The 20,334-nt window shown below is 45.2% G+C and overlaps 2 protein-coding genes and 1 non-coding gene across 4 annotated transcripts; 2 read left to right on the forward strand and 1 right to left on the reverse strand.

Annotated features, from left to right (window-relative positions):
* Window positions 1-241: 241 nt before the first annotated feature.
* On the reverse strand, window positions 242-380 carry LOC133905601 (small nucleolar RNA Z247). The gene has a single exon (XR_009907653.1). It is a non-coding gene; the product is annotated as a small nucleolar RNA Z247 (small nucleolar RNA).
* A 1,683-nt stretch (window positions 381-2,063) lies between these two features.
* LOC133905029 (uncharacterized) lies at window positions 2,064-4,770 on the forward strand. The gene has a single exon (XM_062346721.1). It carries the CDS (start codon window positions 2,243-2,245, stop codon window positions 4,664-4,666), a length of 2,424 nt encoding a protein of 807 aa, XP_062202705.1. The 5' UTR covers window positions 2,064-2,242; the 3' UTR covers window positions 4,667-4,770.
* An 8,487-nt stretch (window positions 4,771-13,257) lies between these two features.
* Window positions 13,258-16,857, forward strand: LOC133904309 (G-type lectin S-receptor-like serine/threonine-protein kinase SD2-5). 2 transcript variants are annotated; one of them, XM_062345775.1, is made up of 3 exons: window positions 13,258-13,546; window positions 14,028-14,314; window positions 14,423-16,857. In XM_062345775.1, the coding sequence occupies exons 2-3, from the start codon at window positions 14,176-14,178 to the stop codon at window positions 16,561-16,563; spliced, it is 2,280 nt and encodes a 759-aa protein (XP_062201759.1). In that variant the 5' UTR covers window positions 13,258-13,546; window positions 14,028-14,175; the 3' UTR covers window positions 16,564-16,857. The 2 variants fall into 2 exon arrangements, with proteins under 2 accessions (XP_062201759.1, XP_062201758.1); XM_062345774.1 differs by having other exon boundaries at window positions 14,028-16,857.
* Window positions 16,858-20,334: the final 3,477 nt, after the last annotated feature.

Raw genomic sequence — 20,334 nt, forward strand, 5'->3', positions numbered from 1 at the left:
ATTAAACCGGTGGTAGCAACGAAGATCATCATGTCCTTCACGATGAAAACTTGGAAAATTGGTCTCTGCCCACCTTGGTTGGATCTCCCACCACTACCACGTCCAGCAGAAGATCGACCGCCACTGTTGCCGGTGCCTCGGCCATGGCCATGGCCGTTGCGACCACCTCCACACCCTTGACTCATGTTGACTTGATTTGCTAAGTTGACTTGAAATGTCGAATTGTTGTGCTCGAGTCTCTACTCAAATCCAAGCATATGAGCATACACATCACTTACCATCATAGCATTAGCACGAGTGGTGATGCTTGTCACTAGAGGATCAAATTCAGATCCAAGGTCTCGCAGCATGTACGATAGCAACTCATCATCTTCGAGTGGTTTTCTGACGATAGCAAGAGTATCGATGAGGTTCTTCACTTTGCGGAAGTAGTTGGCGACATTGAGCTCTTTCTTCTAAATGATTGCCAATTCCATGCAAATTTGCATGACTCGTGCTCTTGAATTGGATGCAGAAGTCCTCTTGATGGCACACCACACCTCTCTAGCCGTCGAGTAGCTGACCACCTGTGCAAGGACTTCTTCGGTGAGCGAGGAAAGGATGGCGCTCACCACCAATTGGTCCTGCTGAAACCAGATGGTGTACTCCAGGTTGACGGTGATGAGTGGACCGCCCTTGCTGTCCTACATGATTGTGGGGTTTGGACGAATAATGGTGCATCAATGTAGCCCATAAGACATTGGCTTTGCAGGTAGGGGAAGAGTTGTGCAGTCCACAACAGATAATTGTCTCTCTCGAGAGACAATTTAACAGTGCTAAGGTGATTGAAGGCTAGTGTTGGGAGAAGATCGGCCTAAGTAGAGCTAACATTGGTGATGGCGCCAGAGTTGGAAAGGGAGGAATTGCTGCTAGTATTGGCCATTTGGGAAGGGAGATTGATGACCAACAGAGTATTTGGATTGTGGCTCTGATATCAAGAAATGAATTATGAAGATTTAGGAAATTGCCAAGTACATCGATCCTTGTTCGGGTCTGTATTTATAACGATTGATTGTGTACAACGACGGTGGATCTCTGATCCAATCATGGACACGATTTACACGATCCTCAATTGATCCTACTAATCTGCGCTTGATCCTATATACTGGACCTTACCTGATAAGGTTTCTGAGCTGCCCGACAATACACAACAATACAGGTGTGCGTCCGACAACGTGTTCTCTGAATACATTTAGATAGCACACACATTCATGAACATGCAGACACACACGTGAATACACAATTCTAACACAAAATAGCAAATGGTCTGAGTGAATATACATCTGATAACATATATAAATTTATATGCTTTATATGAGCATATTCTTAATAAAAATTTTCCTTACCTTGGTATCAATGTACCACCTAAGCTACATTTAGCTTCACCCCTGTATGTAGCTCACGTTACCAAACCTTTAATCAGGATCAGAATAAGAAAAAATATGCGCAAATTCTGGTTCGCACGCGCGAGCAGCGCCTCCCCCGACGGCTCCACTTCCGATTTTTGAAAAAAAAAATCAAAATTTTTTCCTCAAAACTTTTCCTCAAAACTTTTCTTGTTAATTTTTACTTAAAACTTTTCCTCAAAATTTTTCTCGTTAACTTTTCGAAAAACTTGTCTAAATTTTTTTTTTTGAATAACTTATTCGGAAATTTTTTTCAAAAATCTTTTTCAAAAAATAGAAAGATACAGGAAGAAAATTTTCTAAAAACGGAAAGGTGAGTTGCTATTTCTGCCCCTCGCGCGCGCGTGAATTAGCGTTGTCCAAAAAATATGCCTCAATTTCGTCTTACATTTCGTGAGGGATTAGAATAATCGATCTAGCTGCTTAGATACACTTAGACAAAGGTTTGATTGGAGCAGCGAGACACATCGATCGATCATATCCTCTGCAAGTTAAGCTCGATCGTGGCCTCCAAATCAACCTGTCGATGATATGGTATGGAGCTTCTCCTTACGTCCACACCACCCTAAAACCACCGACTGGCCTGCTCACCTCACACACACCCGGCCGGCCCTCTCTTGCCTTCCGGACAATCACACCTCCCGCGCTCACGCAACCTCCCCGACTGCCATGGCGACCTCACGCCGCCACGCGCATGCACTCGCGTATATATGCGTACTGGCGCGGCCTGTGCATCTACTGCATCACCATCCATCTGATCAGGCTCTCAAAAGCAAAGAAAGATCCGAGAATCAATTATGGACTGCGCCGACCGGACGGTGCGGCTGACCATCGAGGCGCAGCCGAGCGACCCGGCGGCACCGGGGTTCGTGGCGACGCCGTTCGAGCCGCAGCCGTCGGACTCGCCCCCGCGGCCGAGTGTCGCGGACGAGAGCGAGGCGTCGTGCAGCATGCGGCGGGTGGATGACGCTGCGGGCGGCTTGGTGGCGGCGGCGGGGCCCGAGCGGCAGCTGACGCTGCTGGCGCTTCGGTTGGCGGTGCTGGAGAAGGCGGCGAGCGGGCTGGGCGCGCTCGGCTTCATCTGGGCCACCGTCGTGCTGCTGGGGGGGTTTGCCATCACGCTCGAGCGGGTCGACTTCTGGTCAGTCACCGTCATCCTCCTCATCGAGGGCGCCCGGATATTCAGCCGCAGCCACGAGCTGGAGTGGCAGCACCAGGCCACGTGGTCGCTCGCCGCCGCGGGGAGGTCCAGCTTCCGCCTCGTCGCGCGCTCTTTCCGCTTCGTCTTCCGCCTCGACGGCGCCGGCGCGAAAACGGCCAGCAGGCGGAGAGCCTGGCCGTGGACCGGATGGAGCTGGAGCTTCCTGTCCGGGCACGTCGGGCGGGTGTTCTACTGGCTGCAGCTGGCGTCGGCGACGGCGTGCGTGGGGCTGTCGGCGGTGCGGCTCGCCAGGCAGGACTTCGGGGACGCGGTGGACGCGCGCACGAACCGGCGGTCGGCGCTCGACATCTTCTACGGGCTGGCGCTAGCGGAGGCGCTGCTGTTCCTGGCGGAGAAGGCGGCGTGGGAGTGGGAGGTCAGCCACGGCCGCCTGCTGGAGCGCGTCGCCGACGAATGCCGCCTCGCCGGAGCGCCGGGGCTCGTCGCCATCCGCCGATTCTTCTACGACGCGTACTCGCGGTGCATCGAGGGGAGCATCTTCGAGGGACTCCGCATGGACCTGGTGTCCTTCGCCGAGGAGCTCATCGTCAGGGGCTCCCACGACGAGCAGCGCATCGGCGTGGGCATCCTCGTCAACGTCTCGGCGAGTCCGCGGCTCGGAGACGACGCGCTGCGCCGGGTCGGCACGTCGCCCGCCGTCGTCGAGCGGCTGGTAGAGATGCTCAGCTGGAAGGGTACCAACGAGGCCGGCGTGCGAACGTCCGCGGCGCTCGTCGTTTCCAAGCTCGCCAGCAAGAAGCGCAACGCGCTCCGCGTCGCCGGCGTCCCCGGCGCCATAGAGTCGGTGTCGTCCCTGCTCTACGCCGCCGATGAGGAGTACAACCTCCTCGGCCTGCTCATCATCAAGAAGCTCGCGCGAGACCACGACAACTGCAGCAAGATTGGCAACGCCCGTGGCCTTCTCGACAAGATCATCGACTTATCCGTCATCGGCGGCGCGTCTCCGTCGTCGCCGCCGGCCACTAAACCCACCGCGACCACAGCCACGCTCATCACCCCCTCGCGCGCCAAGGCCGTGCAACGGTCACTTCAGGTGATCAAGATGCTGACCGACACAACGGGTAGCACCGGGAAGCAGCTCCGACGGGAGGTCGCGGAGATCGTGTTCACGGTCAGCAACATCCGCGCCGTGCTCCAGCACGCGTCGGGGCACCTCGAACTGCGGCGGCTCGGCGCCGAGGTGCTGACGCGGCTCGCCATGGACACGGACGCGCGCGAGAGGATCGGGGGCACCGGCGGCGTGGTCAGCATTCTCCTCGACATGTTCCTCCAGCCCGGGGCCACCGACGAGGCCGACGCCGCACGCGTCGAGGCAGGCGAGGCGCTCGCCATGCTGGCCCTCGAGAGCCCCCGCAACTGTGATCGCATACTCAAGGCCAGAGCCCCCGCCACCGCCACCACCACCGTCGACCGCCTCGTCGACGCGCTCAGCGACGCTGTCGTCGGCGTAGGCGCGGCCAGGATCCTCACTAACCTCTGCGCGTATACCGGCGGCCACAGCCAGTTGTACCCGCCGCTCCGCGCCGCGACGCGCGGCGCGGCCGCGGCGCTCCGCAGCGTCACCACGGCCAACAGGTCAAAGCCGCTCGAGGTGTCGCTGGGTCTCGCTGCCCAGTTAGTGAGGCTCATGGGCCCGCACGAGCTGGCCCACCACCTGGTCAGCGCGGGCGTCAGCGAGGCGGACCTGGTCAACCGTCTGGTCAGCGTGCTGGCGATGTACACCTGCCCTTCGATCAAGGCGCCGCGGATCCGACGGTTCGTGGTGGAGCTCGTCATCGGAATGCTGAGGACGCCACCCTCGCCGGCGGTCCCCGAGCTGATGGTGGCGGCGGGGATGGGTGCCGAGCTGCAGCGCGTGGTGGAGACGACGTCGGAGCTGGAATGCTTCCACGTGTTCTCCGGCAGCGCCGGGCTGAGCCGGCACGCCGTCGGCCTCGCCGCGCTCGTCGACACGGCGCTCGAGCTCATGGGCGCCGCCGTAGCCCAGCCCCACGTGTGAACGAGCACGTGACAAGTGTGTTGCTGTTGCGTACGGGCAAGAGTAGAGCTGCTGAGCAATTTGTTGAGCGCGTATATATATATATATATATATATATATATATATATATATAAACTGATTTATTTGCTGTTTGATTCTTTGGAGTTTGCATGTAATCATGTAAATGATCATTGAATGGATTGATGGAACCGGACGTGAAGGATTCTTGTTCTTGCTTATCCGTTTGTGAACAAGTGTCATGTTTCTTTTGCTTCGATTTTGCTCTAAATCATTGCAAGGCGTGCAAGGAACATGAAGGAAGAATGTAATCTATGCATGCACTCTAAGTGATTGTGAAACTAGGGATTAGATTCAGATGACATACTAGGCTGCATCACCATTACCTATTTCAGATGGGACGTACGGGTTTTGCTGGATTTGCTTTGTGGAACTATACTCTTGTTAGCAATATATATCATGGTGCAGGCATGTGCGCAGAAAAAAATTACGTGCCTTGGGTTGGGGGAGTTGTTTTATCCAGCTGCCTACGTCCATGCCACTAGCTGTATCTTCCTTCTTTCGGGCGAATTCCATGCCAAATAGGTATTACTCCCTCCATTTTTTATACGGTGTAAATTTTGATTAGGAATGAAGATTAGATCAGAAATTGTAAATCAAGAGGACACTGTACAGAAAAGGAGTATGGTATCCATGTGCTGATGTCCTTTATATTTTCTGCGAATAATCCATGTGCTAATGTCTTACATATTTTCTGCGAATAATCCATATGCTAGCGTCTTTCGGTGTCATAAATGATAAAAGGGAGAAGGAACATATAGGCAAAGGAGAGAAATGGCCATTTAAATCGAACGCAGTCCTAAACAAAAGGAGTACGCATTTGGTACCATATGAGAGTGGTATATCATTCCGTACATATCATGAATGAGGCGTCGAGTGCCAAAGGAAAAAAAGGGTACTATTGGCTACAAGACTATGTATGTTGACATTTGGTAACCTTTGAAACTGATATTTACGTTGGGGAATGGATAGGCTACGATAGCCTAAATCAATCAAAAAATAATGTTAGTTGGGGTTCATGCATAGAGCATTGGAAGAAGAGTTGCAGTAGTCCAGTCTAACGTCATGCGTGTTGGTGTAGAAGAAACAGTCTACCTCGTCACGAACCGAATATCTCCTCGTCGCACGAAAGTAGACGATCATCCTAGTAGCAATCTCATGTCCTCATCGCTGATCATCACCATAGTAACAGCAACAATGTCTCCACGGTATCCACACGTCTAGAGGTGGAATGACATGCACCGATGTGCTAGCAGTGTATGTTTGGCTTCGGTTTCGTGGGAAGGTCAGGTGTAGGTGGCAGGCAAGGTTTTAGGTTGGGATGATTGACTCACCCATAGACTCACGCCTCCACTTATATAGAGTCCGCTGATGGGCTCTTATGTTGGAAGTCCATTAGGACTCTAATTCCTCACGGATTGTTAACCATGTAGCCCATGTACGGATCCAATCCAAATTAGTGTTCCAACCTGTTAAATGTGTGACCCATTAAGTTCATGTGTAAACGGTTACAACCCGGAAACCCTTTATGTACCACAAGTCAATAGCGGTACCTAACAAGACATATTGACTCCTAAATACATACAAATATCATATCAGCTGAGCCTTGATATACACACACCGATCCCTTTACCTCACTATATCAGCTAAGCTCAAGGCAAGATACATGACATCCTTGTGATAGCTCGACTATTCACATGATCTTGTAGTAGATTACTAACTTGTGATTAACTCTTTAATCACATTGGCATGGTTATGTACTTTCTTAATCCAACCACATCGAGGAGCATAGAGATATCTCTCCTGTTATCTAGGAGGGGTAAATTCTATCTTGATTGCTCACAGTCGATGACATGTTTCATTATATACCTGAAAACTACCTTTATAACTACCTGGTTATGGAGTAGCGTTTGACAACCTCTAGGTATGCTATTGCACATTCTAGGGATCAATGACAATCTCAAGTCTAAGGATTCTATAGGTAGACCATCTAAGACTACAATTAATTGCACATCACGTAACAATCCAGTAGTGTCTCGAGATAGGTCAATCCAAACATCATATTCCCTAACATGTGTTTATATCATTGATTTGATATCTTTATATCTATAATCTATGAAACATGATCATCAATCAATACATGTATCGGTCCTTTAGTCATCACTATAAGATCAAAGATCATTTAGAATAATATTATAATAAAAAAAGAGCTTCATGAACAAATTTCATATTTGATTATCAATGTAAATAATAATTATCCATAAAATAGACCAACATATTATTCAAAAGTACAAAAACATAAACATGATACATCTCTATGATTGCCTCTACTGCATATCATCAACAATTTAGCTTAAGAATACTCCAAAATGTTGCTATTTGCAAAGATACACTAGCCAGACTGAAATATTATTTTGTAGGGTCTTAAACAGACAACACTGAAAATATATATCTAAAACAACACTTCTCTTCAATCTTCCTTCTTCTGCCCAATGTTTGTCATGCCGCCAAAATGTCCATGCAACGGATGGAGGAAAACAAGTTTTTATTTCTTTAACCATTCGATGAAAAAGGCAATTATTCATTTCACGTACGTATTCTCTATCATGTGAAGTTGAGATGATATTATTATAATCTGGCCATCATATCATTTTATAGTTTCCTTGAGCCAAATATTGATTTTAAAGTGGCCTGCCAGCATTTATTAGTATCTTGCACCCAATTTTGTCCAAAACATTATACTTCTAATTAAAAAATAAGGATTAAGGGAGAACATAACAGATAAAGCATTAAAAACTTAGTAATAAAAAATACATGCACTTGAAATGTGTTGGCTACTGGCTGTGGGGTTCGAACCCATGCGCACTTCAGTGTAGAAGATCCGAAGTCTTCCCCTATTAATATTGGTGTTGATTACGCCCGCACATTTGTCTACGTGTCGAAACCAAGGGTGCATGTAATCATTCCATCACTTATCTTTTGTTATGAACATGTTGTTACTTGGAGTGTTGATTTTCTCACTTGTTGGCATTATCATAGAAGAAAGCTATTGTATTAGTTATTGAGTGCTAACCCGTCATGCCACAGAGATATTTGGATAAATGTGTGAAATGAAGCTAACTCGCTAGTTAGCCACTAGATCCCTTGCCACAAGTTTGTAAAAGCGTGATCATCCAAGTTGGCTTATGGTGAAGAGGGCGAAGGTGGATAGCTGCAGAGAAGGTAAAGACGGAGGTGGTGGGTGGGAATGTGGAATGCTGAAATGGTCAGCGTGGGAGAAAGAAGGACGAATGGATTGGAGGAGCAACGAGAAAGGGAATCAATGGCCTCCTATAAAACCTTTCTACCATCTTATTCCAAGAGCTCCAACATGCAAAAAACAATCCCATCGCAAAAACTGCAGGTGTTGCTGAAACATCCCACTGGAGACACCGCTTCATTATCGCTGTCTGATTCGATGAGGTTTGATGTGTAAGAAGAAAAAAAATCCACCGCAACATATACAACTATCTCCACAAGAAATTAGCCTAGTGCAACAAGCACCTTACCAATAATATTAAACAAATAAATTAAACTCATACAACATTTGAGATGAACATCTACAAAAAAAACTGTGAAGTTGAGAGAAAAATAACTAGAGAAATACCATCTTCTCATTGAAAAACTGGATGAAGCCAGTGACCATGAGACTCAACAATGTCTTAGAACTAGTTCAGAAATCAAAACAAATAGATTTGTGGTGTTACAACTGTACAACATTTGAAACAAAATTGAGGCAATATTCGAAAATAGTACGTGAAACATTTTTGAAACAAAGATGCAACAACCATCAAATCTTCATCATATGACCCACCAACAACTATGATATCCACGTTACATCAAATGATTGTCCAACAATAAAACCAGATATTGCCTATGTTGATGCTCACTATTGCAGACATGAAATCGAAATGTTGTAACAATGATTTATCATCACAACATCAAAATTATACAATTGCAACATCTGAAATGACCTGTTGAACCAACATTTGGAAAAACCTACCTGTGCTAGCACAAGCAATCCCTTAATGGCGCAATACTTTGTTGGAGCTCCAAGAAAGGCACGACGATGCTTCATGGCTAGAGCTCCAAGAAGCGGTGCCCCTCCAAGTGCAGCATACTGACCCATGGTTTCGAAACTCGTGCTGTCATCTTGACCTCTTGCGGATTCATATCGACTTTCCATCCCAAGTAGTGACTGCAAGAAGGGAAGGGCCTTGATAGACTATCTTCATGGTCCGTGTAAGACCTAGTCCTGGAATCACAAGGGTTAAGGCTTTATAGCACAGTTTTAAGCATAAAACTTGTTTTATGCAGGTGTTTAGTTGTATCATCTAATCAGTAATCTTAAAACTATCTAACAAGTTGTCAAGTTATAATTGAGAGTGTTGGTCCCGGGATGGGCTATCTCACACTTCGCAGTCCCCAACAATGAGACTGGTGCACACAGAGTACCACCTAGCTCCGGGCATTCTAAGCAGCAACTCCACTACATGGGCATCTAGCCCACATACTCTCCCAACAAGGATACTCACACCCTAAGTTTAACCAAGTGAGGTCAAGGCTTTGCATTTCTATGACTATGGACATAACTATTCGAATAGATTTTACTCTTTGTAGAGGTTATACACTGTACCCACATGATAGCGAAGGAGGCACAGGCGAGTTGGAGAGCTGGGTTGTAGCTCGATGTGGACTAGAGTGTAGAAGGAGACATTGGCTAAGAAAAGAAGGGCCAAGCGGAGGTTTGTTGGGTGGGCTGAGGGGAAAGAATGGGCTAAGACCAGGTGAGAGAGGGAACATGCCAAGAGCTAGGGAAAAAGAAATTCAACTCCAAGGGGAAAGTTATGATTTTTCTTTAAGAGAGAATTTCTTATTTACCATTAGAAGATAAGGTGATTCCCTATTTGCCACTCTACAAAATGAACTTTCTTATTTGTCACTGTTTTTAATTCTCATTTCTTCTTCGCCACATTCATCCATTTTACCCATAAAAAAGATATATTGGCCCTTGAGGAGCCACCGACAGTTAATCAAAGTTTAGGGCTATTTAGAGACCAAATCATAGAATGTGATGTACTATAGAGTTATAAAAAAATTTTATGCTTCCATAGAGTTTTTGAATGCTGAGTTTGGATGAATAAATTAGGAGATATGAATTTCTGAAGTCGTGCTATTTTTCAACATTTGTGACTCTGATTAGGCATAGCAAAAGCCAAAATTAGTTTTTATGGTGAATACCAAAGTTGTAGAAAATTTGAATGTGTGGAGTTCACCTTGTTATTTTCATATATATTTTTCTACAAAAGTAAAGAAAACAAATATGCATATTAAAATTTTCTACAATTTTGGTATTCACAACAAAAAAAATAATTCTGGTTTTTGCTATGCCTAATCATAGTCACAGATGTTGGAAAATAACACGACTTCAGAAATTCATATCTCCTGATTTATTTATCTAAATTCAGCATTCAAAAACTCTATAGAAGCATAAAGAAATTTTTTATAACTCTTTAGTACATCACATTCTATGATTCAGTCTTTAAATAGTCCTAAACTTCGATTAACTACCGGTGACTCCCAAGGGCAAATATATCTTTTTGTGGGTACAATGGATGAAAGTGGCGAGGAAGGAATGCAGATTAGAAGCAATAGAAAATAAGGAAGTTCATTTTGTGGAGTGGTAAATAGGGAATCACTTTATCTTATAATAGAAAATAAGTAATTCTCTCTTTCTTTAACCATTTCCTTTCCTTATTTGATTTCATATTGCACAAAAAAAGCCAACAAAAGCAAAGAAAAAGCTAGAACACCCAACTCAAAGGAACTAAACAAGCACACAACTAGGAGAACCTATAGGAAAAATTAATTCTAAGCAAAATTTTAATTGATCTATTTTATTTATTTCCTCAACACAATTAATTTCTAGAGAAACGAGAATTGGGCTGTTACAATAGTTTTGATAAGTACACCATTCGGTCCCTACACCCTCACCTAACCAATAATAAGTTGGTAAAACAACTAATTAATTAGTTAGATCAATCTCATATTTGGCTTGTGATTGTACTATAAACACAGAATGGTCGTTCCATGAACCGATACTTAAAAATGGTTTGAGAAAGAATACCACTAACCTATCCGTGCATCCCACACTAGTCCTCATCAACAACTTCTTCAAACCCTAAGTTTTATGTTGCTACCAAAAAATATCCTCAAGTTTAATTATAGTTGCATAGAACCATTATCAAGTGTAGTTGAACAATTATGAACACCACCATCCCAAAGCAAAGCTAATGATGTTCTACCCATCCGTAAACCCACCAAAACCATGGCGACAAGGATAATCAGGAAAACTAAGTTATAACCTAACTTGGGTTTCATGATAGGTTATTAGCATGTAGTTTTGTAAAAAAAAATATTTAAAAATATGAGTACAATATGGTCAAGGATGACTTGCCTTCCTGATACTTAGTGGGGTCTTCGAACTCCTAGTCCTACAATCCTCCAAGCTCCTCTGGGAGGTCAGCATCTACTCGTGAAAACAAGCAAAAAAACAATAAGAATAAAAAACCAAATCACACTCAAATTCAACTTAATTCGATAGATTATGATTTTCAGGGAATTATGGCAAAAAAAAAAAAGTCAAATCGGAGTTATGATGGACAAGATATAGCTTTTAGAAGATCAAAATAGGTCAAAAAGATAAAAAAAAAAGGAGATTCTAGATGAATATGGATTTCTTAGAATTTTTTGGAGTGATCTGAGACTCTCTAGAGTGATATGGGATTTTTTAAGGATAAAAAAGAATTATACCGAAATATCTAGGGCTGAAAACCCTATGTGTTGTGTCAATAGGGGCATATATGATATCACCCGAGCGAATAAGACAATTAACCGAAAGAAAGGCTGACTGTGCTACCACGTGGGATATTCTATGAGGTGGCTGATGCATGGCACTGAGGTGGCTACTGATGTAGGTGACGTTGCGGTGAGATGACTGGGCTATTGATTCATTAAATCTGATGTGTTGGATCACGATCTACTAGCTGAGATTTAAATAGCATTTAATGTAATGAAGGGGTATGATAAGATCTAATCTAGGCCATGAATCTTCGATCTAATGGTCAATGGTCTTACCTCCTTGGTTCCAGTGGACTTGGATGTCATAAGCAAATCGGTTGTGGCAGAGGTTTGTTGGAGTTGACCTGAATTCATGCTACAGTACTCCTCCTTCTCCAGTGAGTAATAGAAGTAAAAGGAGAGGCCTTGGTGATCTCATTTGATGCTACTCCGAGTGTTAAGGAGCATCGTAGGGGCGCGGACGATGGCCTAGATGGCGGTGAGTGGCAAAGTGGCACCGTGGAGTTTCTCGGGTGGCGGTTCAATGGCACAGAGGCATGAAGTGAGGCGGTGTGATCTAGGGAGGGGCGCTGGGGTGCTATTTATAGTCTACGGCGAGGGAGGGGTCATGGCGGAGTCGGCTAGAGTCAGACAACTAATCGGTGGTGGCATGACCTCACCCAAGTCAATCTCTTCACGGATTCTTTGGGATAAGCATCAAAATAAGTTGTGGGGTCGACATGGTTTGGTTTGCTGTCTTCTAGAAAGCTTGGGCACGTCATCGATGCAGATTCATCATGACCGGCTTAGGCTCGATGCAAACGGTAAACAACCAGAGGTAGGGGGTGATACTATTGCATGGCCTGTGTGATTAGTGAGGGAGAGAGGGAGCAGAGGAAGGGCATGGCATGGCGCAAGCCTGGCAGTAGATTTCAGCCCGGGAGGAGATGACTATGGCCTAGCTTTGGCCCAGCAAGAAGAATGCTGAAGTGGGCTTCTGCTGGTCGGGAGAGATGGCACAGAGAGGAGGAAAAAGGGATGGCCCAAGGGAAGATTATCAGCCCAGTTGAAGGAAAGGATAAAAGACAGGGGGAGGAGGAAACTGAGGAATAGAGAGAAAAAAATGGGCCGAGAGAAGGTTTCAGCTCGGGTTTCCTTGTCAGGTTTTTCCCTTTCTTTTTGTTTATTGCTTAGTGCTAACCCTTAGTGCTTCTATTATTATAAAACCCAATAAAATCGAGAAAAGAGGCCACAAGACAAGACTAAACAAAGGTACAAAAGCACACCTCAAGAAAAAAATAAATCTAAGCCAATTTTAAATTGATTTATTTTATTTATTTCCTCTACACAATTAAATTCTAGGAATTAGATTTTGGGCTGTTAAAGATTGTTTGGTGAGCCGAGGCTATTCTGTTAAATTTTATACATATCAACTATTGATTCAGAGACTGATCCAAAAAACTTAGAAATGGATTCGACAAAGGCCTACCGCCATATTTCTTCTTTTGCTTCTTGTGCCTCAGTTGGTCTATCTGATATGCAAGTTTGTGATCGACCAATCGCAGAGGCTAGCCTCCGGTCCCATCACGGTCCCAGTAATTTGAGTATATGCGTGCTCCTTTTACAATTCCACAAAATGGAAGCATTCAGTTAGTATTTTCCACGGAGTGTGTTATTTGGACTTGACTTTGAGTCATTGTGACCCCGTCGAGCCCGCTGCCTGGCCGCTGCCCCGAAGTGCTGCTGCTGTGCGGCAAGGGAGCAAGGGAGGGGTAGAAGAAGAGGAAGGAGACGCTGCTGTGCTGCCGTCGCCAGTTCGAGGCCGGCGAAGGGAAAAAGATAAGCAAGGAAGAAGAACAAGGGGAGAAGAAGAAGCAAATGAAGGAAGAAAAAGAAAGGGGATTTCGTGGAGTTCATCAGAATTCCGCTATCTTCTGTGCGAGGGTAACTTCTAATTAGTCACTAGAATGCATGGCTTTTGCGTAGGAGCTGATTTGGACACCGGTGGATCATATCAGTTTCCTGTTATTTGTGCAGATATTCAAGATAATATGGTATTAAACAGTGCATAATCTCTATGTAGGCCCAAAACAAAAGTCGTAGCTTTTGCCATTACCTTTACATGGAGTATTTGAACCTGAATTTGGATGAATAGATCCGGAGCTATGAATTTTCAAAGTCAGCCTGTATGCAGACTAGAAGGAAAACTATGCGATTGCCTTGTGGCTTATATTAGACATGGCAAACGTCAGAATTAAATTTTATGGTGAATACAAATTACAAAAGTTGTATGAAATTTTGAGTAGATGCTTATATTAGACATGGTATATTGTTTGAGTGACACAGTTTAATGGCTTTTGCGCTCCATGCTTCTTAATTTTCCAAAATTTGTGCTCCTAATTGTGATGTCTCTTGTGCCTTTCAGTTGTCATACATGGTAGCGATTACTCCATAGTCCGGACTGTGGTGCTCTCCGAATAATTCATTCATTGGAACAGCGGGCTGAGTTGGTGTGTCATCTAGGATCTAACCTGCGGGCTGCAAAGCTTCTTCTTGATCATAAGTACAAAAACATGACCATGCAACACTTCAACATGTTGATGGTCATCCTTTTACTGCTTGGCTTCCCTTTCCACCCTATCGTTGCCCAGCTTTCCACTGCAGCTCCCCCAAACTTATGGGAAGTTTCAAATATGTACAACGGAGCCTATGGTATCCTTCCTGTTCTCCAAAATAGCAGCAGCTCATATATAACTTCTTTTGGCTTCTACACCATCGACGGACATTCATTTACTTTATCTGTTGTGTTTTCGGCACTAGTGTCTCAGGGAGCCGAAACTCCAGTCATCTGGTCCGCCAACCCTGACAATCCTGTAAGCCAGGACGCCATCTTGAACTTCACCAGAGAAGGGCATTTGCTCCTACATGACGGTGATGGCACAGTGATATGGTCCACAGCCACAAAGAGCAAGTCGGTTGCAGGCATGGGCCTCGATGTTTCAGGAAACCTTGTGCTTTTCGATCAGAATAACTCCCCTGTCTGGCAGTCGTTTGATCACCCAACAGATACTTTGGTCTTGGGGCAATCACTTTGTAGGGGAAAGAGCCTTAGAGCAAAACCCTCAAGCACAAAATGGCCTGGTGCAAGGGTTTATTTTTCTGCAGAGCTGGATGGGCTACAGTACTCTTTCAAACCAGCAGCCTATACACAGTTGTTCCAAGCAAGTCCAACATCAACTTATATATCAACTTGTTATGCATTTGCCAATGGCAGCTTTGGGTTCCCAGATACAATCTTCTCACTACCATCAGCAAGATCGCAGCTTTGGGTTCCCAGATTCATGAGGTTAGAGTCCGACGGGCATTTGAGGCTTTATGAAATGGGTCAGATGGAACTACTTATGGTGCTTGATGTATTAAGCATAGCCATGAACTTTTGTGATTACCCATTGGCCTGCGGTGATTACGGTGTTTGCAGTAATGCACAATGTTCTTGTCCTAGTTTGAGCTATTTTAGGTTCCAAAATGAGCGGCATCCAGGTGATGGTTGCATACCATTAAGAAGCATCTCCTGTCACCATGCGCACAACCACCGGTTGATACCACTCGACAATGTTTCGTACTTCAGTCACAGCACATTCGTGTCATTAGCAACTCCAGGTTCAGAAAATGTCTGCAAGCAATCTTGCTTAATAGATTGCTCTTGCAAAGCGGTGCTTTATCAGAGTTACGGTCCCGGTAGCGATTCTGGTTACTGCATGCTCTTATCAGAGCAGAACCTAATTTTGTTTTCAGGAAATATCTCAAATCCCATTCCGGCATTTATCAAGATACAAGATAAACGCTCAGAACAAAGGAGGATCATTATTGCTGTTGGCTCTACAATTGCTGGTTTTTCTCTAACATCAATCTTAGTTTGTGCTGTCGTATGGAAAAAGTGCAAGAAGGACGAGGAACAACTCTTTGATGGCATACCTGGGATACCAAAGCGTTTCCCCTATGGTCAGTTGAAGGTCGCTACCAGCGACTTCTCTGTGAAACTTGGAGGTGGTGGTTTTGGGTCAGTGTTCAAAGGCAAGATAGGCAAGGAAACCATTGCTGTCAAACGCTTGGAGGGTGTCGAGCAAGGAATGGAAGAGTTCTTAGCAGAGGTCATGACGATTGGCAGAACCCATCACTTCAACCTCGTCAGGTTGGTAGGATTTTGTGCTGAGAAATCACATAGGCTCCTCGTCTACGAGTACTTGTCGAATGGCTCACTGGATAAATGGATCTTTCACACGAGTCCAGTTTTCACTCTTTCTTGGAAAACTAGACGTAACATCATCATTGCGATTGCTAGGAGTTTGTCTTACCTCCATGAAGAATGCAAGGAAAAGATTGCCCATCTAGACATCAAGCCACAGAACATTCTCCTGGATGACAAATTCAATGCAAAGCTCTCAGATTTTGGACTCTCAAAAATGATAAACAGGGACCAGAGCAAAGTAATGACTCGAATGCGAGGAACCCGTGGGTATCTAGCACCCGAATGGCTGGGCTCAAAAATCACTGAGAAAGCAGATATCTACAGCTTTGGGATCGTGATGATGGAAATCATCTGTGGTCGAGAAAATTTGGATGAATCGCAGCCCGAGGAAAGCATCCACTTGATAAGCCTGCTTCAAGAAAAGGCAAGATCTGGCCAGCTGTTTGATTTGGTGGATAGTGGCAGCAATGACATGAAGTTGCACATGGAGGAGGTTATGGAAACGATGAAGCTTGCAATGTGGAGCTTGCAGGTTGATAGCAGCAGAAGGCCCTTGATGTCAACAGTCGTCAAGGTGTTGGAAGGTGTGATGAGCTTAGAGGCCACACCTGACTGCACTTTTGTCGCTAGTTTTGCGTCAAGCAATACTGATGTGGTGGGCTCAGGTTCTTCATATGTGCCTTCTGAGTCACATTTATCAGCGCCTAGGTGATACAAACATTGTTAAGATTTGCTCTGGCTGGTCACTTTTATTTTAAGGCATATCTTAAGCCAGCATCTGAAGAAATTAAGAAAAGATAACCTATTCTTTGCCACAAGAACAGGTAAGATTGATTGATGCATCATTTCCATGCTTTCCGAAGGGAACTGCGCTTTGACCTGTATAATGTGTACCCCTGTTGTAATCACGTACGTTTGACAATAAGGACTGGCTATTTCGTATCTCTCAGCCCGGCCTGTCTGGAACAAACTGTTTATTTGACAGAAGTTTCATGTTTTTCTTTCCTATTGGTATAATCTAGTTTTCACATCTGCTAACAAGGCGGTTTAAGTTTTGACATGAGCTTCGGAATGTCATGGACACAACCTTACGATTGCAATGGAATGGTAGCACTGTCACACTTGGTTTGGTTTACTCATGTTGACTCAGTTGGACGTGGCGGCTGCGTTTGCAGCTGTGACAACACCACAATCAAAACTCATCATGTGTTCCGACATATCATGTCGGACCACACCTCTAGGGCCTACTGTGCATCTTACATCAGTTCCTGACCACTAAGTTAATACACAGATTTTCCATCACAGCATAGTTCGAATATAATACCTGAATTAAAGTGTTAAATAATACATTCAGCACAGAGTCAAACACAACTCTTTCCAGCTTAATAAAGTTTCACATTACAGCGGAAACATAACGGGCAGACCCAAGCCCTATATGCAACTTGGGTGTGGACAAAACCTAATTTTCTTATTCTTCATTGCCAACATCATCGTAGTTGATCTCCGAGTCTTTATCAAAATCCAATAAAACAAGAGTTAGTATATAAAGTACTCAACAAGTCTTACATCAAGGAATAAATAGATATATGTGGGGTACAACAAGGATAAGGCTATAGATCTTTAGATTTTGGCGGAAAGCTAATTTTGATGCAGGAGTTTAGTTTGCAAAGACTATTTCAAAGCAGGTTTGAGAAAGCACAGTTAAGTTGAGATTATAGGGTTGTTGGCCCTATGAGAAATTCACCTATCATGCTAATTCTCAAGTTTTATAGTTGGTGGACTCCCAGTCCTCACCAACTCAAGGCACATAGCCTGCACTTTCTGAAACACAGGCACACTATTCACTCACACACCAAACCATTGAGCTAATCATTAAGACTACCCTACGGGAAATTCACCTATCATGCTAATTCTCAAGTTTTATAGTTGGTGGACTCCCAGTCCTCACCAACTCAAGGCACATAGCCTGCACTTTCTGAAACACAGGCACACTATTCACTCACACACCAAACCATTGAGCTAATCATTAAGACTAAACCATGTGTCATCCATGACCGTTGACGAGGATATATAATTAATATTATATATTCCTTATATTCTGTATACCTGAAATGGGGTATATGAGGATCGTCTCTATCTTACTCGATACGGAGCTGATCGCAACCACCACGAAGTAAGGTATAGAGATAAAATACAAGAAAGCTAATTGTACCGAATAGGGAAGTTATCTCTTATTCGGTAAGGAATCCTAGATATTTGGGAGTCCAATAAAATGATTAGATTACACACTACTACATAAAGGGTCATCCGTGCCCTATTATCATTGTCGGTACTGTTATAAACGGCAATGATAATTTATCATTGCTGGTTCATAAGCTCAAGAGGAAAATAAAAAGCCGACCCAACAAGAACAAGCAGTGATAGTGATTATCACTGCCAGTTCTTGTTATGAACTGGCCCCGATATATCACTGCCGGTTTGTACAAACCAGCAGTGATAATCAACTTATCACTGTCGGTGCGTAGATAGAACCGACAGTGATACCAGCTTATAAAAAGATATGTCATTAATAATCGGCAGTGATAATGGCTATCACTACCAGTTGTAATTATGAACTGTCAGTGATAGCCTAAAACCGTATGGTTTCTAGCCCCAGCCTGCTCGGCTTTGCCCGAAAGTCTTTAAATTTAACTCTTCAGTGCCAATCGCTCAGCTCACTCTCGCTCTCTCTCTCTCTCTCTCTCTCTCTCTCTCTCTCTCTCTCTCTCTCTCTCTCTCTCCCCCCCCCCCTTGTCTCTCTTCCGCCCTCTCCCTTCCACCGTTGCTGCCACCACGTGCGATGGAAACTCCACCACCATCTTCGGCTCTGTCCACTCCATCGCCACCTCTGCCACCACCATCTTCGGCCACACCATCCACCCCCACACCTTCGTCTGACGATGAGGCTTCGGCGCCACCAAAGAGCTCGGATGAGGCACAGTCCTAGGACTCTAGATCGGCGAGGTCCCCCTCTAATGACGAAGTTTGGGACTACTTCATCGTCGAGCCGAAGCTGAAGAGGCTCCATATCTTGGAAGAAGAAGAGGAGGAGGAGGAGTAGGAGGAGGAAGACGATGTTGATAAGCAACTCGCACCTTCAGATCTCCAAAGTTGCGAAACCCTCCAAGACACAACCAAATTCGCCTAGTTGTTAGGGCTAGACACCCCCATACTTCATCATTGTACTCTGTGATACAAGAATAATCAATGCAAGATAGGACATAAGGTTTTTACCTAACTCGGGGGCATGAACCTATATAAACTATGTGTCTCTATTTCCATATACTTCTGACAGTTACACAGGTATCCCTATTTTCCACATCATAAAATAATAGGCAGTCTTGTACAAATCCTCAACAGTTGGCACCGTCCGTGGGGATACGAGCAAAGTAGTCAACATCAGAAGATATCGTTCCTCCCGGACATGGCAGATTCGGATTTTGGATCCTTCAGCAATTTCGGCCCCAACATCTACACCATGCCAAAGAAATTACCGGAGATCAGCCGATCTCCAAAGGTAATCTACGGCGAATCGACTTTCAAGTTGGTCGGCTAATGTGGTATCCCAATAGATCGCATCGAGAGATCGAGTGAACCGACCTCTCCATATGTCCCTACTATCGGCAATGAGAGTTACCAAGGAATCGAGGGCTTCGGTGAGAACATCCCAGAAGATAATCCCCAGTTTACTGAGTTTGATGTGTCTTCCTCAGACTCATCTGACGACGAGTAGGAGTATCTTGCGGTTAACAACCTCGAAGTTAGAGATCAAGGAAACGGGGAGAACTTCAATGTCCTCCACAACCCAGCTATGAAGGAAGTCCTGATTACTCCTACAGGAGAGAACAACACAACTCCTTCCTAATGAGATGACCGTCTAGTTGCTCTAGCTTGCCCAGCAGATCCTCTCATGGATGTTGGTCACACCGCGGGTCAAGGTGTCATGACCCCATTGCCCCCTGAAACCTCTTTGGTGCGCTCCCCAATTCCCACGTCCTGAACAACACAGCTGCTGAAGTGGGCCAAGATCCTTCTTAACTCTGTCCCACAGGGAGGGTTGAATGACCCAGTCAATGCTAATTGGATGTAGGAGATGGTTGGGTGCTTCTACGGAGCTTAGCGGGTGGTCAAGAGTTTTGCTCCTAAAAAGAGCAATACCCCTCGAGTCAGTTAGCCACACAGAGCCACCCCAGAAGATGCTTTGAGGCATGCACCAGAGAGGACTCCCCTCCGATAGGACCCTCCTTGTAAAGTCCCTATAGAAAACTTGAGGGATAGCGCGTGGTACGAAGCTCACAGCAGGACATGAGGGCATGGAGAACCTTCGTCAAGACCCCACCAGGTGTCGGCGTCTGGACTCGACTAGACTACAGAGGGCGGGAATACTATGGTCAGAGAAATAATGTGCTTACCGGTTGTCGGGCTTTCACTCACCAGCTCTGAT

This window comes from Phragmites australis, chromosome 22 (assembly GCF_958298935.1).
Source record: "Phragmites australis chromosome 22, lpPhrAust1.1, whole genome shotgun sequence".
NCBI lineage: Eukaryota > Viridiplantae > Streptophyta > Magnoliopsida > Poales > Poaceae > Phragmites > Phragmites australis.

Bases quoted from the DNA above. Each gene is read 5' to 3' on its own strand.
- LOC133905029 (XM_062346721.1), top strand. From the start codon at position 2,243: ATGGACTGCGCCGACCGGACGGTGCGGCTGACCATCGAGGCGCAGCCG.
- LOC133904309 (XM_062345774.1), top strand. From the start codon at position 14,176: ATGACCATGCAACACTTCAACATGTTGATGGTCATCCTTTTACTGCTT.